General features: G+C 36.2%; 1 protein-coding gene across 12 annotated transcripts in view; it reads left to right on the top strand.

Moving 5' to 3' along the window:
- LOC135275608 (centrosome-associated protein ALMS1-like) overlaps positions 1-22,569 on the top strand; it is a 271,819-nt gene that overhangs the window by 91,502 nt on the left and 157,748 nt on the right. For all 12 annotated transcript variants that reach the window (XR_010343217.1, XR_010343218.1, XR_010343219.1 and 9 more), the window contains one exon: positions 1,786-3,650. Coding sequence is in view for 8 of the 12 variants with exons in the window: in XM_064377819.1 (XP_064233889.1) it covers positions 1,786-3,650 (1,865 nt within the window). In the remaining 4 variants the exon portion in view is untranslated. The remainder of the gene's footprint in view (positions 1-1,785; positions 3,651-22,569) is intronic.

The following is a 22,569-nucleotide window of genomic DNA, read 5'->3' as shown; positions in this document are numbered from 1 at the left end:
GGTGTTTTTTTGCCCAGGAATCTCCTGGTCTATGGGCAGTAAAAATTCGTTTAGAACTCGCCCTCTGCGTTTTCACTGGGAACTGCAATCCAGAGGCGTTCCTATTCAGCCATCTTGGATCGTCCTGAGTCCTTGGTTTTCATGGGCTTTAGAGGGGAGGAGGTGTATGCCAATTGGTCCATGGACAGGCCCAGAAAAAGCACCATAAGTTCTCACTCCTGTCCTTGGAACTGGCAGCCCTTTAAGCCATCCCTGGCTTAAAGGTCGGCTTCACCAGTGACCTGCCCCTTTCTGCCCAGGAACCCATCTGCCATCACTCTGCTATCTGTGGTGCCTGTGCTACCCAGGCTGTTCATGTCAAGGGGTACCTGCAGACCCACTGTGAGCTGCCCTCAGCCCTCCTGCCCCCTGCAGCTTCCCTCCTGTGCTCGTTTGTGCCCGGTGTCTGCAGGAGATGGAGGTGGCAGGGGCTGGCATGTAAGCGCTGCCCAAACTATGTGCACACCTGGCTGGGTCACAACAGTGCCTGGGCTCAACCTCCACTTTGCTCTGACATTGGAGTGGGGATCAGGAGTGGGGAGAGGCCAGGCAGTGGGAGCAGGCACTTCTGAGCTTGTAGGGGGCAGGGGGAATTCCCAGATCCCCGAGTGCGCAAGGGTGCCTGGGTCCACAGTTGTGTCTGGGTGGCTGCAGCTGTGCCTATGAGGGTGGGGCTCCCACCCCTCCAACTCAGAAGGGAGTGGGGCTTCTGCCTGTTCTCCACTCCCACCAGCTCAGTAGAGCAAGCATCCCCAGCTGCTCCTCCCCCACTGTAGCTGGCATCATGGCAGCAGCCACTGAAGATGGGATGCTGCTGCCATCAAAAGCACATCTACTCAATCACTTGGGGAGATGCAGCATAATTGAGAATATTTTTATGTGAAATCAGATGTTGCTATATCATCAAATAGAATGTCAACTTATAATGACTTTATAGGTAAAACAGAAACCTCAAAAAATGTTACATGTATGGTAGCTTTGAGTACTGGTCCTATGCCTCAGGAAACGAGATCTTGGTTTTTTTTTCTCCCTTCTTCTTAGGGGTAAAATATTAGGATCTAGGTCAAGCTTCTGTAATCGCCAAACATACAGTGGCTCAAATAAGGTAGAATTTTATTTTTTCATGTCATTGTTCATGTTAGGAAAGTGAGCTCTGCCCTTGGTATCATCTAGGGACCCAAGCTGACTGGAAAACTAAGCTGTCCTTACGCATGACTTCCAAGGTCGTTCCATACATTCTTATTTTCAGCAGGTGAGAAAAATAGTGATGATAGTGGTGGTGATATTGGGGGAGCATGCAGGTCAAGAATTTGATTTTAAGGACAGGAAGCAGAAGTTGTACTTGATGCTCTTGTTCATATCCCATTGGCCTCAACCTAGTCATGTGGTCACAAGTGGCTGCAGAAGAAATAGGAAATGTCTCTCATTTGGTGGCTATATAGCCTGCCAAAATTTGAATAAGGGATTTCTATTACTTAAGATGGGAATACTTACTGGTGGACAATAGTAATCTTTGGTGTTTACTTTGTGGAAAATTTTTGGAACAACTCTCTGAGTGGTCTTAATCATTGTTAGTGATTTTATTCTGTAGTTAACTGTCTTTTTTCTTGCTGTACTCTTTGGCCTGTTACATCATAAAGGAGTGACATGACCTTCATGGTCCAGTCTTAGCATGAGTATAAAACTGACTTGTGTATAACTACTTGGACTGCTTCAAGTAAGACCCTGATTGTTTCTATCTTCTAGGGTTTACAGAGTCCACGGGGAATTGGATGCAAGCCAGAAGCTGTATGTAGTCATATTATTACTCAGAGCCATGAAAAAGGATGTTTCCGGACTCTAACTTCTGAACAAGCACAACTAGATAGCCACCCTTGTGTTTTCAGATCTGCTGAACCCTCAGAAATGACCAGAGGATGGCAGAGCCCATCATCATGCAGAGCCAGGCATGTCAGCCTTCCTGCATCCTTAGACCAGAACGACTCCCATTTCAAAGTTTGGAATTCCTTGCAGTTAAAAAGTCATTCCCCATTTCAAAACTTTATACCTGATGAATTCAAAATCAGCAAAGGTCTTCGAATGCCATTCCATGAAAAGATGGACCCTTGGCTGTCAGAATTAGTAGAACCTGCTTTTGTGCCACCTAAAGAAGTGGATTTTCATTCTTCATCACAAATGCCATCCCCAGAACCCATGAAAAATGTTACTACCTCCATTACTTTTTCATCTCACCGACATTCTAAAGGCATTTCCGATTCCTCTGTTGTTAAGGTTGGTGTCACTGAAGGTAGCCAGTGTACTGGAGCATCTGTTGGGATATTTAATTCTCATTTCACTGAAGACCAGAATCCTCCTAGAGAGCTTAAGCAGAAAACCTCTTGCCCTTCATCATTTAAAATGCAAAGTAATTCACCAGATAAAGAAGTGACTATTTTAGCAGAAGGTAGAAGGCAAAGCCAAAAATTATCTGTTGATTTTGAGCATTCTCTTCAAGAAGAAAAACCCTTAGAAAGATCAGATTTTACAGGCAGTCATTGTGAACCCAGTACCACTGCAGATTCTGGCAATGTCAAGGAAATTCAAATTTCTGATAACCATACCCTTATTAGCAGGGGCAGACCAAGTTCCACCCTAGGAGTAAGCAGATCGAGTTCCAGACTAGGAGTAAAAGAGAAGAATGTAACTATAACTCCAGATCTTCCTTCTTGCATTTTTCTTGAACAACGAGAGCTCTTTGAACAAAGCAAAGCCCCACATGCAGATCACCATGTAAGGAAACACCACTCTCCCTCTCCTCAACATCAGGATTATGTAGCTCCAGACCTTCCCTCTTGCATTTTTCTTGAACAACGAGAACTCTTTGAACAATGCAGAGTCCCACATGTAGATCATCAAATGAGAGAAAAACATTCTCCCCTTCCTCAAGGTCAGGATTCTGTAGCTTCAGACCTTCCTTCTCCCATTTCTCTTGAACGATGTCAAAGTAAAGCGCCAGGTGTAGATGACCAAATGAGAAAACACCATTTCCCCCTTCCTCAAGGTCAGGATTGTGTAGTAGAAAAGAATAATCAACAGAAGCCTAAGTCACACATTTCTACTATAAATGTTGAAGCCAAGTTCAATAATGTTGTCTCCCAGTCACCCCCAAATCGCTGTACATTAACAACATCTGCATCTACTCCTCCTTCAAATAGAAAAGCACTTTCTTGTGTTTGTGTAACTTTTTGTCCCAAGACTTCTTCCAAGTTGGATAGTGGAACTTTAGATAAAAGATTTTATTCATTGGATGCTGCTTCTAAAGCAAGGATAAATAGTGAGTTTAACTTTGACTTACCTACTATATCTTCGAGATCACTGGAACCAACCTCCAAATTACTGACCAGTAAACCTGTAGCACAGGATCAAGAAGCTTTAGGTTTTCTAGGACCTAAATCTTCACTGGATTTCCAAGTTGTACAGCCTTCTCTTCCAGACAGTAACACTATTACTCAGGACTTGAAAACCATACCTTCTCAAAATAGCCAGATAGTAACCTCAAGGCAAATACAGGTGAACATTTCAGATTTCGAAGGACATTCCAATCCAGAGGGGACTCCGGTATCTGCAGATCGGTGAGTCTCATTGTGATAAAAAGCAAGCTGGATGGACTTCATGATGAAGGGTTTCAAATACTTAAGCAAATGTTGGTTCTTGGAGGGAAGGCTGTGTGATTTCTCTGAGTGGAGGTTGTGTCTGACTAATTACTAGAAGTCTTTCAAGGAATAAATATGTTAAGTAAAAGAGAACATATGACAGTAACATGTTTATACTTTCAGAGGGTTTTTGGCAAGACTTGACATCAAGTGTTTTAAAAAATTGAATGACTTTGCAAAAATCTTTGATCATCCAATGATACAATTACTAGCTTCTTATTTACTGTGTTGGACATATGCTGAAGGTCTCCTTTGGAGGTTGCACACACGTATATGGGGGCTTGCTTGCTCTCTCTCTTCCTCTCTCCTCCCCTCTCTCCCTTTCTGTCTTCTCCAGCTCTGGGTTCCATTTCATGACTTCCCTCAAATATTTAGCATTTACAAAGAAAATAGCTTTGCAGTGGAAAATCCTGACAGATACCACTTTAGTCAAATGATGATTAGCATCACCAGTAAGACAACATAATGTGCTCCCTGATATGATGCCCCACTTCATAGTGTATTGTAGGAAAGGAAACCCAATTCAGGGGTAAGTCCATTAGATTTATATTATTCAGCCTAATTTTAGCACTTTGCCATTAATTCAGTTTGACTTTAATGAGCCTTTTACAGTATGGTGAAACAGAACTACCTGTATGTTTAATATTTTACCTTATAGTTGAAGAGACATCATACCACAGTAGAGAGCACTGGGCTTGGAAAGGAGGAAGAGAGAAATGTTTATTTATCATCCACAGGCGGTAGTAGTTGTGGCAGTGAGTCATGGCAATGAGGAACTTACATTTGCTGTCTTACTTCTCATGATGATCCTATTAAGCAGGTGATGAGATCTCTATTTTCCTACCGGGAAGTGGAGATACTGACTGCTGCTTGTGCCAAAAGATATTGTTTGTAGGTAGGAGAAAAGGCATTCAAATGCAGTCTGTTTAATCAAAGCAAGGTCTTATTCCCCTACCCAGTACTCTGTCCTAGAATTTGACCCCTACTTCCAACTCTTCTTCCAGTCACGATGCTGGATAACTTATTCAATATCTTTGGCACTCATATGTAGAAGGAAAGGGGTAGAATGCTGAAAAATCCCTTACAGCTCTGAAAGTTAGGGATTGAGATAGTAGATTGGGGCAAAAACAAGGGAAATCTCTGATTTCAATGTTATAAATAGTAGAGTGCTATAGAGATCAGTACTGATACCTTTAAAAAATTTTTTTCTTTGAGACAGAGTCTAGTTCTGTCACCCAGGCCAGAGTGCAGGGTGTGATCTCCGTTCACTGCAACCTTCTCCCCCTGGGTTCAAGCTATCGTCCTGCCTCAGCCTCTCGAATAGCTGGGACCAACTCTTCAAAGGTTAAATGCCAAACTATTGTAACTGCATACCTTAAAAATCAGATAAAGCTATGAATGAGGAGAAAATAATACATGATTACACATATATATTTATATATGTATACATATTATATATACTATATATGTATATACATTTAGTATATGTATACTGTATAATGTATATATAGTATATATACTATATATACACATTATATAATCTATATATTATATGATATATACATAACATATAATCTGTATATTATGTATGATATATGTGTAATATATAATCTATATATTATATCTAATATATACATAATATAATATATAATATAGCATATATAATTATACATTATAATATATTGTAATATATTTATATAATTATGATCAAATATATAATTATTTTATATATACAATTATATATAATATATATTATAATATATAATCTATAGATTACATATATTATGTCTACGTCATATAATCTATAGATTGTATATTATGTATATATACATGTATAGTATACATAATATATATTATACATTATAAATGTACTAATTAATGTATATATGCACATAGTACTAAAATATATATTTACATAAGTATATATATACATATTTATATTTGTATATTTATATGTATTTGTATATTATATATGTATATATATTTATATATAAATATGTCTTATGTATATATATTATGTATATGTAAATATATAATATTCATATATCTATATATTATATAGTATATATACATAATGTATACATATATGTATATATGTATACATATTATATGTGTATATATACATATATAATATGTATATATACATATATATGTATACATACATATGTATCATATGCTATATATGTATGTATACATATATATGTATACATACATAAGTGATTATTACACTAAGTATAAAATGATGTAAGCATCCACTACAAATATACATTCTGAACAAATGGCGTTATTATTCATCTAACAATATATATGTGTATATCTATAATATACATTATATGTAATATATACTATATATGTTTGTATTCATATATATGTATCTATGGTATATACATGTGTACTATATATACATTAGTATATATGTATTTATGCTATACACTGTATATACGTGTATATATAGTATACATGTATAATACTATATATACTTATATATAGTATACTGTGTGTATACACTATACATACACACACAGTATACTATATATAAGTATATATATTATGTACATATATGTATATAAATATATACATATATGTATATATTGTATATATTGTAGACATGTATATGTAGTATACATGTATGTTGTATATATAGCATATGCTATATATAGTATACATGTATATACTATATATACATACATATGTATATATGCAAATATATAGTATACATTATATACTATATATACTATATATACATATATGTATATATGTTTATATACATAACATATATACATGTATATTAGATGAACTAACAATAATGCCATTTGTTCAGCGTGTACATTTGTAGTGGATGCTTATTTTATTTTATACTTAGTATAATAATCAGAAATAGATATTATCACCTCACTTTTGGATTTTAAAAGCCTGAGACTTAAGAGAAAATGTTTTCCTAAGATCACATGGCTGTTGAGCATTGGAGGTGACATTTGAACCTAGGTTTGTTGAACTCCACAGTCCATAAATAATTCAAACTACACACAAACACACACAGATGCATAAAACATATATATAAGTATATATGTATAAAATACTTATAAAGTATATATGTGTAAAATATAAAGTATATATAGATAAAAGATATTTAAATGTTTTCTTTTTGAGATAATTTTAGACTTACAGAGGAGTTGTAGATGTAGCACAAGAGTTCCTGTATTAATTATGTAGTGCTATGTATTATGTTACCCTGAAATGTAGCAACTTAATAAACATCTGAAAATGTATGTAGGTCAAAAATCTAAATGTATCTCTTTTGGGTACTTCTGTCTTAAGTTCTCTCACAGGGCTTTCCTGAGAGGATGTGCTTCCACACATGGCCATGGCTTTGGCCAGAGACATGGGCTTTTTGCTTCTGTAAGGCACTCATAATATGACACCTAGTGAGGAAGTGAGGGGTAGGAGAGGGTGCCCAAGGCAAAAGGCACAGTCTTCTTGTAGCCTACCCTTGGGTGTGACATCTCATCACCTCTGCCGCATTCTCTTCAACAGAAATAAGTCAGTGTCTGCAGCTCTCACCCAAGGGTTGGCAGTTACACAAGGTCCTGAATACAAGGAGGTAGATGTCATTGGGGGATATCTTAGAGTTTGCCCATGTAACCTTTACTGAAGCTTTCATTTATGTTAATGTCTTACCATAACTTCATAACCATAAAATATTTATCAAAATAAACTATTCTTGGTATAAAATAAAACTATATATAGTCTAACATTGATTTCACCAGGTTTTTCCACAAATGAACCTTTTTTTGTTTCAGATCCACCCCAGGATTCCATCTTGCATTTTAGTTGTCACGTCTTAGGCTCCTCCAATCTGTGGCACTTTCCCAGTCTTTCCTTGTCTTTCGTGACCATGACACTTTGAAGAGTGCTAATCAGTTATTTTCAAGAAGCTTCTTCAATTTAGCATTGTTTGATGCTTCAAGTTTAGACTAGCGTTATGCATTCTCAATACGTCACAATGGAGAGCACATTATGTTGATATACATTACTGGTGATGTTAACCTTGCTTACTTGGCTAAAGTGGTATCTGCTGGGATTCTCCACTGTAAAGTTACTGTTTTTCCTTTGGAGATACCAAACTTTTGAGGGATATTTTGTTAGACTACACAAATAACCTGTTTAAACGTTGACTAGTAATTTTAGCATTCATGAGTGGGTCTTGGCTATAGCAGTTATTACTCTGGTGTTTTAATTCTTTTATGTCTTTCATCTCTTCTACATTTGTTATTTTGAATTCTTCTGTAAGGAGAATTGTTCTTCCCTCATTTATTCCACCCTAGGTTATTTATTTGTATTAGTGTAGACTCATGAGTGTTTATTTCATCCTTTGGATTATAACTGTATTATAAATGAATCACCTACTCATCCTTCAGCATGAGTAGGTGATTCATTTATAATATACTATTACTTTTTTGTTGCTCAAATTCTTGTTTTAGCTATTTAGAGCACTTTCAGGTTGGCTTCTGTACTGTACCCCAGACCCAGAATCAACTGTTTGATTAAAATACCCTCTGTTTTTTGTTTGTTTTGTTTTGTTTTGTTTTGTTTTGAGGCAGTGTTTTGCTCTGTCTCCCAGGCTGGAGTTCAGTGGTGCGATCTCTGCCCCCTGCAACCTCCACCTCCTGGGTTCACGTGATTGTCCTGCCTCAGCCTCCTGAGAAGCTAGGATTACAGGTGTGCGCCACCACACCCAGCTAATTTTCTGTATTTTTAGTAGAGATGGGGTTTCACCATGTTAGCCAAGCTGGTCTTGAACTCCTGACCTCAAGTGATCTGCCCTCCTCAGCCTCTTAAAATGCTGAGATTACCACGCCCAGCCAAAAAACCTTTTCTGTCAAGGGAGGAAGGAGAATAGTATTTAGAAAGCAAGATGTAAGTACCTGGCATGCTCATTGGTGCTGGGATGTCACTGTGTGTAGCGTTTCTCAGTGAATAAAGCTAAGAAATATAGTAGATATGATAACTTATGTGTATACTCATAGCTGTATCTTTTAATGTTGTGTGTATGTGTGTTAAATCATGAGTCCGTACTGATACCTCTGACTCCAGTACAGATCTACAGGGTTGATTCTTCCTTTCCCCTTTCTTTACTTGTAACTTCTGTCTCTAATAGCGATAAAACTGGCTCTCATTATCTGTATTTACTCTAGGATATAAATAAAGCAGTTTCAGAATTCCTAGCCCATACCCACATGAAAAACAAATTCTGCAACTAGAGTACAGTGTTTATTTGCAGTTTTGAATTTATCATTAAAATATCTAGACAAAAATGCTGTTTGCTAAAGTTTAAGTCAGCATCTCTCTTCCCCATACTCTTCAGTGTGAATACGTGATTCATTTATAATGTAGTTAGATTCATTAATCACATTCTGCATTCCGTCTTTGCTTCATATCCTGGTTGACTTTTAAAAATGTACATATTTAAAGTGCAATAAAATATATATATATATAAAGTACATACTTATAAACATCATTTTCTGTGCTTTACAGTTCTGTCCATTGCCACAGTTTCATATGAACAGTTCCATCATTCCGAAAATTCCCCCATGCCATTCCTTTAGAGACAGTCTTTCCCCTGACCCCTTGCTCCTGGCAGTCCCTGGTCTGTTTTTTTTCCCTAGAGTTTTGCCTTTCTAGAATGTCACACAAATGGAATCATAAAATATGTAACAGTCTTTTGGATCTGACCTTTTTTGCTTTGCAAAATGCATTTGACACATCCATCTTGTGTGCGTTGGTAGTGCCTTTTTGTTGCTCTTTTATATTACAGTTCCATTGTACAGATTACCACAATTTGTTTATCCATTCACTCCTTAAAGGATATTTGAATTGTTTCTAATTTGGGGCCATTAAAATTAGAACTGCTGTAAACATTTATATACAGGTTTGTGTTTCTCTGCAGTAAGTACTAAGGAAGAGGATTCCTGAATTATGTATGTGTATATTTAACTTTGTAAGAATTATTCAGAGCTGAACTAATACTAGTTTTTCAGAGTGGCTGTATCATTTTGCATTCCCACTGGCAGTGGGTGAACATTCTGGTTACTCCATACCCTCACCAATGTGTAAGTTGTCAAAATATTTTAGCCATTTTTATAGTTGTACAGTGATATTTCAACATAGTTTTAATTTGCATGTCCTTCCATAATCGCTAATTATTATGAACACCTTTTCAAGAGCTTATTTACCATCCTGTTTGGTGAAGTCCTTTTTAAACAGGGTTGTTTGCTTTTTATTGGTGAATTTCGAGAGCTCTTAATATACTCTGGATACGAGTCTTTTCTGGATATGTTATTTGCAAATATCTCCTCAGAGTATGTGACTTGTCTTCTTGTCCTCTTAACAAAGTCTTTCAAAGAACAGGGGTTTTTCCCTTTTGATCAAGTCCAGTTAATTGATTTTTAAATGGATCACGTGATTGGATTGGCAGTACTTTTCTTATTTCAGTAGTTTTTGGGGTAAAGGTGGTTTTTGGTTACATGGATAAGTTCTTTAGTGGTGATTTCTGAGATTTTAGTGCACCCATCACTCAAGTAGTATACACACTTTACCCACTATGTAGTATTTTGTCCCTCAGCCCCCTTCAACCTCCCCATTCAGTCCCCAAAGTCTGTTATATCATTCTTATGCTTTTGCGTCTTCATAGTTTAGCTACCACTTATAAGTGAGAACATACAATATTTGGTTTTCCATTCCTGAGTTACTTCTCTTAGAATAATGGCCTCCAGTTCCATCCAAGTTGATGCAAAAGATGTTATTTCATTCTTTTCTATGGCCGAGTAGTATTCCATGGTGTATACATACAACATTTTCTTTCTCTACTTGTTGGTTGATGGGTACTTAGGGTTTTATGTCTTTGCAGTTGCAAATTGTCCTGCCGTAAAAGTGTGTGCATGTGTCTTTTGAATATAATGTCTTGGTTTTTTTTTTTAGTTATAGATTTCTTTGGTACATCTTGTTAGGCATTTGCTGAGCTTTTTAAGCCTAAAGGTTTATAGGTATACCTCAGATATATTGCAGGTTCAGTTCCAGACCACTGCAATAAAGCAGGTCACATGAATTTTTTGGTTTCCCAGTGCATATACAAGTTATGTTTACACTATACTGTACTCTTAAGTGTATAATAGCATTATGTCTAAATAGCGTTAATTTAAAAATTCTTATTGCCTAAAAATGCTAACGATCATTTGAACCTTCAGTGACTTACTTTTTGCTGGTGGTGGTCTTATCTTGATGTGGGTGGCTATTAACTGCTCTGGGTGGTGATTGCTAAAGATTAGGGTGGCTGTAGAAATTTCTTCCGTAATTTTTGTTGGTACGTAGTAGGTGTATTTGTTTATGGGGTTCATGAGATGGTTTGATACAGGCGTGCAGTGTGAAATAAGCATATCGTGAAGAATAGGGTATCTATCCCCTCAAGCATTTATCCATTGAGTTGCAAACAATCCAATTACACTCTCCAGGTTATCTTCAAATGTACAGTTATTATTGACTATAGTTACCCTGTTGTGTTATCATATAATAGTTCTTATTCATTTTATTTTATTTTTTGTACCCATTAACTATCCCAGTCTCTTCCCAAACCCCTCACTACCCTTCCCAGCCTCTGGTAACCATCCTTCTACTCTCTATTTCCATGAGTTCAATTGTTTGGATTTTTAGATCCCACAAATAAGTGAGAACATGCAGTGTTTGTCTTTTTGTGCCTGGCTTATTCCATTTAACATAATGATCTCCACTTCTGTCTGTATTGTTGTAAATGACTGGATCTCATCCTTTTCTATGTCTGAATAGTACTCCACTGTGTATATGTACCATATTTTCTTATCTATTTATCTGTTAATGGGCACATAGGTTGCTTCCATATCTTAGCTTACCATAAACAGTGCTGCAGCAAACATGGGATTGCACTGAATCTGCAGATTACTTTTGAGTAGCAAAATCAGTCTTCCATATACTGATTTCCTTTTTTGGGGTATATACGCAACAGTAGGATTGCTGAATCATATGGTAACTTAGTTTTTAGTTTTTTAAAGGAGTCTCCAATCTATTCTCCTTAATGATTGCACTAATTTACATTCCCAGCAACAGTATACAAAGGTTCCCTTTTTTCCACATCTTTGCCAGCATTTGTTATTGCCTGTCTCTTGGACATGTAAGACATTTTAACTGGGGTGAGGTGATACCTCATTGTAGTTTTTAGTTTTAGTGTTTTGATCAGATTATTAGATTTTTTTCCAGTTGAGTTGTTTGAGCTCTTTATATATTCTGGTTATTAATCCCTTGTGAGATGGGTAGTTTGCAGATTTTTATTTTCTGCCATTTTGTGGGTTGTCTCTTCACTTTACTGTTTATATCCTTTGTTGTAAAGAAGCTTTTTAATTTGATGTGATCCCATTTGTCCATTTTCGCTTTAGTTGCCTGTGCTTGTGGCATATTGCTCAAGAAATTTTTGCCCAGACCAATATCCTAAAAACTTTCCCCTGTGTTTTTTTGTAGTAGTTTCATGGTTTGAGGTCTTAGATTTCGGTTTTTAATTCATTTTGATTTGATTTTTGTATATGGCGAAAGATAGAGGTCTAGCTTCATTCTTCTGCATTTAGATACCCAGTTTCCCCAGTGCCATTTATTGAAGAGACTGTCTTTTCCTTGGTGTATGTTTTTGGCACCTTTGTCAAAAATGAGTTCACTGTAGGTGTGTGGATTTGTTTCTCAGTTCTCTGTTCTGTTTCATTGGTTTATGTGTCTGTTTTTAAGCTAGTAAGTACCATGATGTTTTGGTTATTATAGCATTGTAGTATAATTTGAAGTCAGGTATTGTGATTCTTCCAGTTTCATTGTTTTTGCTTAGGATAACTCTGGCTGTTCTGGGTCTTTTGTGGTTCCATGTAAATTTTAGGATTTTTTTCTATTTGAAGAATGTCATTGGTATTTTAATAGAGATTGCATTGAATACATATTCAGTGGAGTACCCGTTTTGCTTTGGGTTGTATGGACATTTTAACAATATTTATCTTTCTAATTCATGAACATGGAATATTTTTCCATTTTTTTGGTGTCCTCTTCAATTTCTTTCAAAGTTGTATAGTTTCCTTTATAGAAATCTTTGACTTCTTTGGTTAATTGCTGGGTATTTGATTTTACGTGTAGCTATTGTAAATGGGATTAGTTTTTAAATTTCTTTTTCATGTTATTCACTGTTGACATATAGAAATGCAAACTGATTTTTGTATGTTGATTTTGTATCCTGCAACTTTACTGAATTTATTGATTGAAATAGTTTTTTGTGTGGAGGCTCTAGGTTTTTTCAAAAAGATTGTATCATCTGCAAACAAGGATAATTTGACTTCTTCCTTTCCAATTTGGAAGCCCTTTCTATCTTTCTCTTGTCTGATTGTTCTTGCTAGGACTTCCAGTACTTTGTGGAATAAGAGTGTTGAAAGTAGACATCCATGTCATGTTCCATATCTTAGAGGAAAGGTTTTCAGTTTCTTCCCCATTCGGTATGATACTAGCTGTGGGTCTGTCGTATATGGCTTTTACTATGTTGAGGTATGTGCTCTCTTTACCCATTTTTTTGAGGGTTTTTATCACAAAGAGATGTTGAATTTTAAGAAATGTTTTCTCAGCATCAATTGAAATGATCGTGTGGTTTTTGCCCTTCATTCTGTTGATATGTTGTATCATGTTAATTGAATTACGTTGGTCCAGTTGATCAACTGTATTGTTGAAATTGTCATCTTCACTGAATTTTTAATTCAGCTTGTTTAATCAGCATTTGAAAACAGCATATATCTCTAGTTATGTTTGTGTGTTTTCTGTTTTTCCTATAGATCTTGTTTGGGATATTTTGTGGGGAGGGGAACAATCACAAAGTTATAGAAAAGGTGTAAATATGGTACAAGGAACTTCTCTTTCTCCTTAGTTATTTGGGAATAAGTTGTTCACCTGCTGCACAATCACTTTCATTTTACATTTTCTCATTTCCTGTAAAGGATCATATGGTTTGTCAAAGATCTGATGGTTGTAGATGTGTGGTGTTATTTCTGAAGCCTCTGTTCTGTTCCATTGGTCTATATATCTGTTTTGGTACCAGTACTATGCTGTTTTTGTTACTGTAGCCTTGTAGTATAGTTTGAAGTCAGGTAGTGTGATACATCCAGCTTTGTTCTTTTTGCTTAGGATTGTCTTGGCCATGTGGGCTCTTTCTTGGTTTCATATGAAATTTAAGGTGTTTTTTTTCCAATTTTGTGAAGAAAGTCGATGGTAGCTTGATGGGAGAGGATTAAATCTGTAAATTTCTTTGAGCACTATGGCCATATACATGATATTGATTCTGCGTATCCGTGAGCATGGAATGTTTTTCCATTTGTTTGTGTCATCTCTAATTTCCTTGAGCAGAGGTTTGTAGTTCTCCTTCAAGAGGTCTTACCTTCCTCATAAGTTGTATTTGTATTTGTATTTGAATCATAAGTTCGCTGATGATTTGGCTCTCTGTTATTGGTGTATAAGAATTCTTGTTATTTTTTGCACACTGATTTTGTATCCTGCGACTTTGCTGAAGTTGCTTATCGGCTTAAGGAGATTTGGGGCTGAGACGATGGGTCTTCTAAATACACAATCATGTCATCTGCAAACAGAGACAATTTGACTTCCTCTTTTCCTAATTGAATACCCTTTCTTTCTCTTGCCTGATTGACCTGGCCAAAACTTCCAGTACTATGTTGAATAGGAGTGGTGTGGGAGGGCATCCTTGTCTTGTGCCGGTTTTCAAAGGGAATGTTTGGCCATTCAGTATGATATTGGCTGTGGGTTCGTCATAAATAGCCCTTATTATTCTGTGATATGTTCCATTAATACCTAGTTTATTGAATGTTTTTAGCATGAAGGGCTGTTGAATTTTGTTGAAGGCCTTTCTACATCTATGGAGATAATCATGGTTTTTGTCATTGGTTCTGTTTATGTGATGGATTACACTTACAGATTTGTGTATGTTGAACCAGTCTTGCATCCCAGGGATGCAGCCAACTGGATTGTAGTGGATAGGCTTTTTGATGTGCTGCTGGATTCAGTTTGCCAGTATTTTATTGAGGATTTTTGCATTGATGTTCATCAGGGATATTGGCCTGAAATTTTCCTTTTTTGTTGTGTCTTTGCCAGGTTTTGGTATTAGGATGATGCTGGCCTCATAAAACGGGTTAGGGAGGAGTCCCTCCTTTTCTCTCGTGTGGAATATTTTCAGGAGGAATGGTACCAGCTCCTCTTTGTATCTCTGGTAGAATTTGGTTGTGAATCCATCTGTTCCTGGACTTTTTTTGGTTGGTAGGCTATTAATTCCTGCCTCAATTTCAGAAATTGTTATTGGTCTATTCAGGGATTTGACTTCTTCCTGGTTTAGTGTTAGGAGGGTGTAAGTGTCCAGGAATTTATCCTTTTCTTCTAGATTTTCCAGTTGATTTGCGTAGAGGTGTTTATAGTATTCTCTGATAGTAGTTTGTATTTCTGTGGAATCAGTGGTGATATCCCCTTTATCATTTTTTATTGCATCTATTTGATTCTTCTCTCTTTTCTTCTTTATTAATCTGGCTCGTGGTCTATTTTGTTAATCTTTTCAAAAAATCAGCTCCTGGATTCATTGATTTTTTTTTTTTTTTTTTTTGAAGAGTTTTTTGTGTCTGTATCTTCTTCAGTTCTGCTCTGATCTAATTTCTTGTCTTCTGCTAGCTTTTGAATTTGTTTGCTCTTGCTTCTCTAGTTCTTTTCATTGTGATGTTAGGGTGTCAATTTTGGATCTTTCCTGCTTTCTCTTGTAGGCATTTAGTGCTATAAATTTCCCTCTACATACTGCTTTAAATGCGTTCCAGAGATTCTGATACGTTGTGTCTTTGTTCTCATTGGTTTCAAAGAACAACTTCATTTCTGCCTTCGTTATTTACCTAGTAGTCATTCAGGAGCAGGTTGTTCAGTTTCCATGTAGTTGTGCAGTTTTGAGTGAGTTTCTCATTCCTGAGTTCTAATTTGATTGCACTGTGGTCTGAGAGATTTTGATACCTTGCTCTGGGCCATTGTCACTTTGCTACAGATTCTCACCTTGTTCTGTCCACCTAATGGTTTTAAGATTGAACTGTTAGAAAGGGAAAGATAAAGGAAAGGGAGAATAAAAACACAGGAGAGGGGAAAGAGAATAGGAAGCTTATTTTTTATTTATGATTGATATATCTTTTATATCCTTTTGATTTCAACCTATGACTTTACAGTAAAGTGCATCACTTGTCAGTATCATATAGTTGAATATTATTCATTTTTAATCTTGTCTGTTAATCTTTGTCTTTAACTGGGATATTTGTTTCATTGACATTTAATATAATTATTGAGCTAGTTGATGTTGCTATTTGCTTTCTTTGTCCTTTTTTATTTTAGATTAATTGTTTTTATTGTATGTTATTTCCTCTGTTGGCTTGTTTTACTTTTTTTTCTGTCTTTTAGTGGTTATTCTAGAGATTATAATATACTTCCTTGACTTTACAGTTTACCTTAAATTAGTACTTTTTCCACTTTATGACCAACGAAATATCTTATGATAGTTGAACTCTATTTACCCACTCCTGCTATATGTGCTTTTGTTGTCATATATTTCTGTTCTACATGTTATAAATCCCATAAGACATTATTGTTGCTTTGAACAAACAACATTCTTTTCCATATATATATATGAAATATAAAACAACATAAAATATGTATATATACACAAGGGTGTATGCATATGTACATATATATATTTACACAAACACACACACACACCCTTTAAGTGTTGTACATTCTTTCTAGCACTTCTATACTATATTGATTCATTTTCCTTCAGCCTAAAAAATTTCCTTTGGTATTTCCTGAGGTCTTCCAGGGATATCTTAGTTATTATTTGTTTAATTTAAAAAAATGTATTGCAGTTGATTATAGAATTATAAGTTTTTATTTCAGCATTTTAAAGAGCTACTGTCTTTGTTGAAAGATCAAGTGTCATTCTTATTTTTGCAGCTTTGACTTTCAGCATTTTGGCTGTGATACCCCAAGAGTTGGTTTTTCTTTGTATTCCTTTGTGTTCCCTGAGCTGTAACTTAGTAGATTAAGTCTTTTGCCTGTTTTGGAAAATTCTTACCCATTAACTCATAAATATTGTTTCTGTACTCTTCTCCCTTCTCCTAGGAGTAAAATACACATATATTGGATTATATGACTGTGCCCCCATGAGTTTCTTATGCTGTCATCTGTTTATTCTTTTTCTGTTTGGTAGTTTTCTGTGGACTTTCTGTATTTACGAATTAGTTTTTCCATAGTGTCTATTTGCTTCTGCTACCATTGAATCAGATTTCAGATAATGTATTTTTTAATTCTGAAATATTGATTTCTTTTTTTAATAGATTGTAATTTTCTGTTGAGATTTTTCCATGTTTTGTCTACTTTCTTTTATCTTTTGCTCTCAATATATTAATAGTCACTTTGAAGTCCTTTTGTGCTAACTAGTAGCTAAATCCCCTGTAAATCAATTTTTCTTCTGTCAATTTTTGGTCATTTTGTTCCTGCTTCATATGTTACATAATGTTTTGTGTGTTGATTATTGTAAATAAGAGAATAATAGAGATTAAGGATATTTGCACCTAGAGGGACTAGACAAGAGCAAGCCAAGCCCAAAACTAACAGAAGAAAATAAATAACCACAATTAGAGCTAACCTAAATGAAATTAAGTTGCAAAAATCCATACAAAACAAGAGCAAGCCAATCCCAAAACTAACAGAAGAAAATAAATAACCACAATTAGAGCTAACCTAAATGAAATTAAGTTGCAAAAATCCATACAAAATGCCAACTAAACCAAAAGTTGGTTCTTCCAAAGAGTAAACAAGATTGACAGACCACTAACTAAATTGTTTAAGAAAAAAGGAAGGCATGGCCGGGTGTGGTGGCTCAAGCCTGTAATCCCAGCACTTTGGTAGGCCGAGGCGGGTGGATCACGAGGTCAAGAGATCGAGACCATCCTGGTCAATATGGTGAAACCCCGTCTCTACTAATACAAAAAATTAGCTGGGCATGGTGGCGTGTGCCTGTAATCCCAGCTACTCAGGAAGCTGAGGCAGGAGAATTGCCTGAACCCAGGAGGCGGAGGTTGCGGTGAGCCGAGATCGCGCCATTGCACTCCAGCCTGGGTAACGAGCGAAACTCCGTCTCAAAAAAAAAAAAAGAAGGCAAAATAAGTACAATCAGAAATGATGAAGGTGACATTATCACTGATTCCACAGAAATACACAAACACATGAAAAAGCTCAGAGACTATTATGAACACTTATTCGCATACAAACTAGAAAACCTAGAAGAAATGGATAAATTCCTGGAAATAATACAACCTCCCAAGATTGAGCCAGGAAGAAAAGGAAATCATGAACAGACCAGTAACGGGTTCTGAAATTGAGTCAGTAATAAAAAACCTTCTGCACAGCAAAAGAAACCATCAGCAGAGTACATGAACAGTCTACAGAATGGGACAAAATATTTGCAAACTGTGCATCCAGCAGAGGTCTAATATCCAGAATCTGTAAGGAACTTAAGCAGTTCAACAAGCAAAAAACACACAACGCTATTTTAAAAAATGGGCAAAAGACATGAACAGACATTTCTCAAAAGAAAATGTATATGCAGCCAACAAGTATATGAAAAAATGTTCCACGTCACAAATCATTCAAAAAGTGCAAATCAAAACCACAATAAGTTACCATCTCACTTTTGTCGGAATAAGTATTAATAAAAAGTTAAAAAATGAAACAAAAGATGTTGGTGAGGTTGTAGAGGAAAGGGAAGGCTTGTACCCTGTTGGTGGGAACATAAATTAGTTCAGCCACTGGGGAAAACTGGAGATTCTTTAAAGAGCTTAAAACAGACCTACTATTCAACTCAGCAGTCCCATTACTGGGTATATACCCAAAACAAAAGAAATCATTCTGAAAAAAATACATATAATCAGTGTTCATCATAGCACTGTTCATAATAGCAAAGAAAATTTGCTTTAAGCCTGACAGGTCTTTGGTTTTTCAATAATCCAAAACTGGAAGAACTCAGTTCAGGCTTTCAGATATTTGAATTCAACTCTTTCTACTCTCTGCCCTCACAGCTTTTGAATATGGTAAATATAAGGGGAACACCAGTCATGTATTTGTTGCAGTTACACTTTCTCAAGGGAAATTCATTTTATTAGTACTCTTGCAAATAATTTTACTGTTTTTCTGACTCAGCCCCTTTTTTGGGGTTGGCTCTTCTGACTTTTGACTGAGAGTCTGGTGAGTCTTTTAATTCCTTACCTTTGAAAGTTCTCTCCCTCAAGCATTTGTTATTAAGCCTCCTGCCTTAAGCAGGTACAACATCTGGCAAATGTTTTAAGGAGGAGAGCTGATGTGTGTTTGTCCCAGGCCTCTCCATCTGGTGTGACTTGGCCACTTATAGTGTGAATGAGATTTCAGTGTGTTACTCTGGCTCAGCCCCCAGCCTCCCATACCACCTCAACAATCAGGAAATGTCTTGTGGGGGAAATCAGATGGGTATTCTACTAGATTGCATCATGTCACACCATTGTGACAGCCTACATGTTCATCAAAAGCTCAGTGATTTCTCTGTCACTAGATTATGTCTACCTACACCAAGCCTTTGCCTAGAATCACCAAATACCTCTGTCTAGCGTATTAGTTAGAAATATTTCCTCATTGCTTCTGTAGCTCTAAGACTTTTTAAAGAATGTGATTTTTATAATTTATTCATTTCGTTTGTTAAAGTAGGAGTGATGGTATATGGCTACCTACTACATCGTAACTACCCTACTACATCCTACTTGGAAACGGAAGACCCATTTGGATCACTCTTCTCTCTATACTATATTAATGGTATTCCCTGTAGAGTTCTTGCATCTTTTATTATACTTTATGAGGTATTTGATATTTTTGGTACTATTTTTGTGACATATATTTTATATTTTAATTTTATAATTTCTATGATACAGAAAAATCGAAAGGACTTTAAAAAATTTCATCTTGCATCTGGCAACTTTTCTAAAAATTTAATTATATTCTTATAAGTTATATGTAGATTCTTTTGGATTTTTCAATGTACACAGTTATATCAAATATGAAAAGTATTTTTTCCTTTGTTATCCATACCTTTTCTTTTTTCCTGCCTTACTGCTAATACCATTTAATACCCTTACTAAAATACTGAATAGCAGTGGTAAGAGTTGGCATCCTTCTATTATTCCTAATGTCACAGGCAATATGTTCTCAATGTTTTACTATTAAATACGATGATTGCTTTAAGGTTTTTTGTGGTTTCTCTTTGCTGTGAATTTTTATCATGCATAATTACTGAGTTTTATTAAATGCTGTCTCTGCCTATACTGATGTGGTCATGTGTGTTTCTCCTTTATTCTGCTGAGGTGGTGAATCACATTGATTGATTTTTTAAAAAATGTTTACTCACCTTGCATTCCTGGGGTAAGCTATCATGGTAGAGATTCAACTACACACAAACGTGTGTGTGTGTAAAATGAGAGCAAGCACACAGCATACACACACATGCACTACATTTTGTTGTCTAACATTATGTTTAGGATTTTTGCATTTATGTTCATAAGGGAGATTGACCTATTTTTTTTTCTTTTTCCTGTTTAGGATTTTTGCATTTATGTTCATAAGGGAGATTGACCTATTTTTTTTCTTTTTCCATAATTGTCTTTTTCAATTAGTGAATGGTAGGTATATGGTAAAGACTCTAAAGTTCTACTTTTGTGATATATTCTAGGTATTACTCTACTACAATACGTTATTCTCTTTTCTTGAAACTTTATTTTCAAGTGATTTTTTTTGAAAGTTTTATTTGTTCTCTTTTTTAAGAGATGAGGTCTTGCCCTGTCACCCAGACTCTGGAGTGCAGTGGTGCAGTTACTCACTGCTGCCTCGGAGTCTTGGGCTCAAGCAATCCCCCTGCGTCACCCTCCTGAGTCATTGGGACTATAGGTGTGTGCCACTGTGCCTGGCTAACTTTTTTATGTTTTATAGAGACAGGGTCTTACTGCATTGCCCAGGGTTTTCTCTAACTCCTGGACTCAAGTGATCCCCTGTCTCAGCCTCCCAAAGTACTGGGATCACAGGTATGAGCCACTGTGCCTGGCCTTATTTTCAAGTAATTTTAGAGTTACAGAAAAGATACATATAATAGAGTTCCTAATACTTCTCTCCTAGCTTCTCCTGTTGTTAGCATCATTTTTTAAATTTTATTTTTTGTTTTATTTTTAATTTTTATTTTTTTGAAAACGGAGTTTCGCTCTTATCTCCCAGATTGGAGTTAAATGGCGTGATCCCAGCTGACTGCAGCCCCGCCTCCTGGGTTTAGGTGATTCTCCTGCTTCAGTCTCCTGATTACAGGTGTGCGCCACCACACCCGGCTAATTTTTGTATTATTAGTAGAGACGGCTTTCACCATATTGGCCAGGCTGGTCTCGAATTCCTGACCTCAGGTGATCCACTCGCCTTGGCCTCCCAAAGTACTAGGATTATAGGCATGAGCCACCACACCAGGCCTATTTTTTATTTTAGAACTTTTATATTAGGTTCAGGGGTACATGTTCAGGTTTGTTCTGTAGGTAAACTCATGTCATGCCGGGTTGTTTTACAGATATGTCATCACCCAGGTACTAAGCCTGGTACCCAGTAGTTATTTTTTTTCTGCTCCTCTCCCTCCTCCCTCCATGCTCAGGTAGGCCCCAGTGTCCGTTGTTCCCCTTTTTGTGTCCATGAGTTCTCATCATTTAGCTCCCACTTATAAATATGAAGATGCAGTATTTGGTTTTCTGTTCCTGCATTAGTTTGGTAAGGACAATGACTTCAAACTCTGTCTATGTTCTGTAAAAGACATGATCTTACTCTTTCTTATGGCTGCATAATATTCTGTGGTATAAATGTACCACATTTTCTTTATTCAGTCTGTCATTTATGGGCATTTAGGTTGATTCACGTCTTTGTTCTTGTGAATAGTTCTGTAGTGAACATTTGTGTGCATGTATCTTTATGGTAGAATGATTTATGTTTCTTTGGGTACGTACGCAGCAATGGATTGCTGAATCAAATGCTAGTTCTGTGTTTTTGCTCTGAGGAATTGCCACACTGGTTTCTACAATGGTCAAACTAATTTACACTCACAGACAGTGTATAAGCGTTCCCTTTTCTCTGCAACCTTGATAGCATCTGTTATTTTTTGACTTTTTAATAATAGCCATTCTGATTGATGTGAAATGGTATCTCATTGTGGTTTTAATTTGCATTTATCTAATCAGTGATGTTAAGTTTTTTCCATAGGCTTGGTAGCCACATATGTATCTTCTTTGGAAGGGCATCTGTTCATTTCCTTTGCCCACTAAGTTCCTTAGAAATGCTGGATACTAGACCTTTGTCAGATGCATAGCTTGCAAATATTTTCTCCTATTCTGTATTTGTGTGTTTACTCTGTTGATAATTTTTCTTTTGCTATGCAGAAGCTCTTATGTTTAGTTAGGTCCCATTTTCAGTTTTTGCTTTTATTGCAATTGCTTTTGGTGTCTTCATCATGAAATCTTGGCTGGTTCCTGTTTCTGGAATGGTATTGCCTAGGTTGCATATGTGGTATCCACATCATCACTGGTGATGCTAACTGATCACTTGGATAAGGCAGTGCTTGCTAGATGTCTCCACCATGAAAATAAGTACATTTGTCCCTTCTTATAGT

Source organism: Aotus nancymaae, unplaced genomic scaffold (assembly GCF_030222135.1).
Source record: "Aotus nancymaae isolate 86718 unplaced genomic scaffold, 86718_ANA_hifiasm-v0.15.2.pri h1tg000017l, whole genome shotgun sequence".
In the NCBI taxonomy this organism is placed as follows: Eukaryota; Metazoa; Chordata; class Mammalia; order Primates; family Aotidae; genus Aotus; species Aotus nancymaae.
Note: the sequence above shows the minus strand (reverse complement) of the source record. Positions and strands in the feature narration are given on the sequence as shown.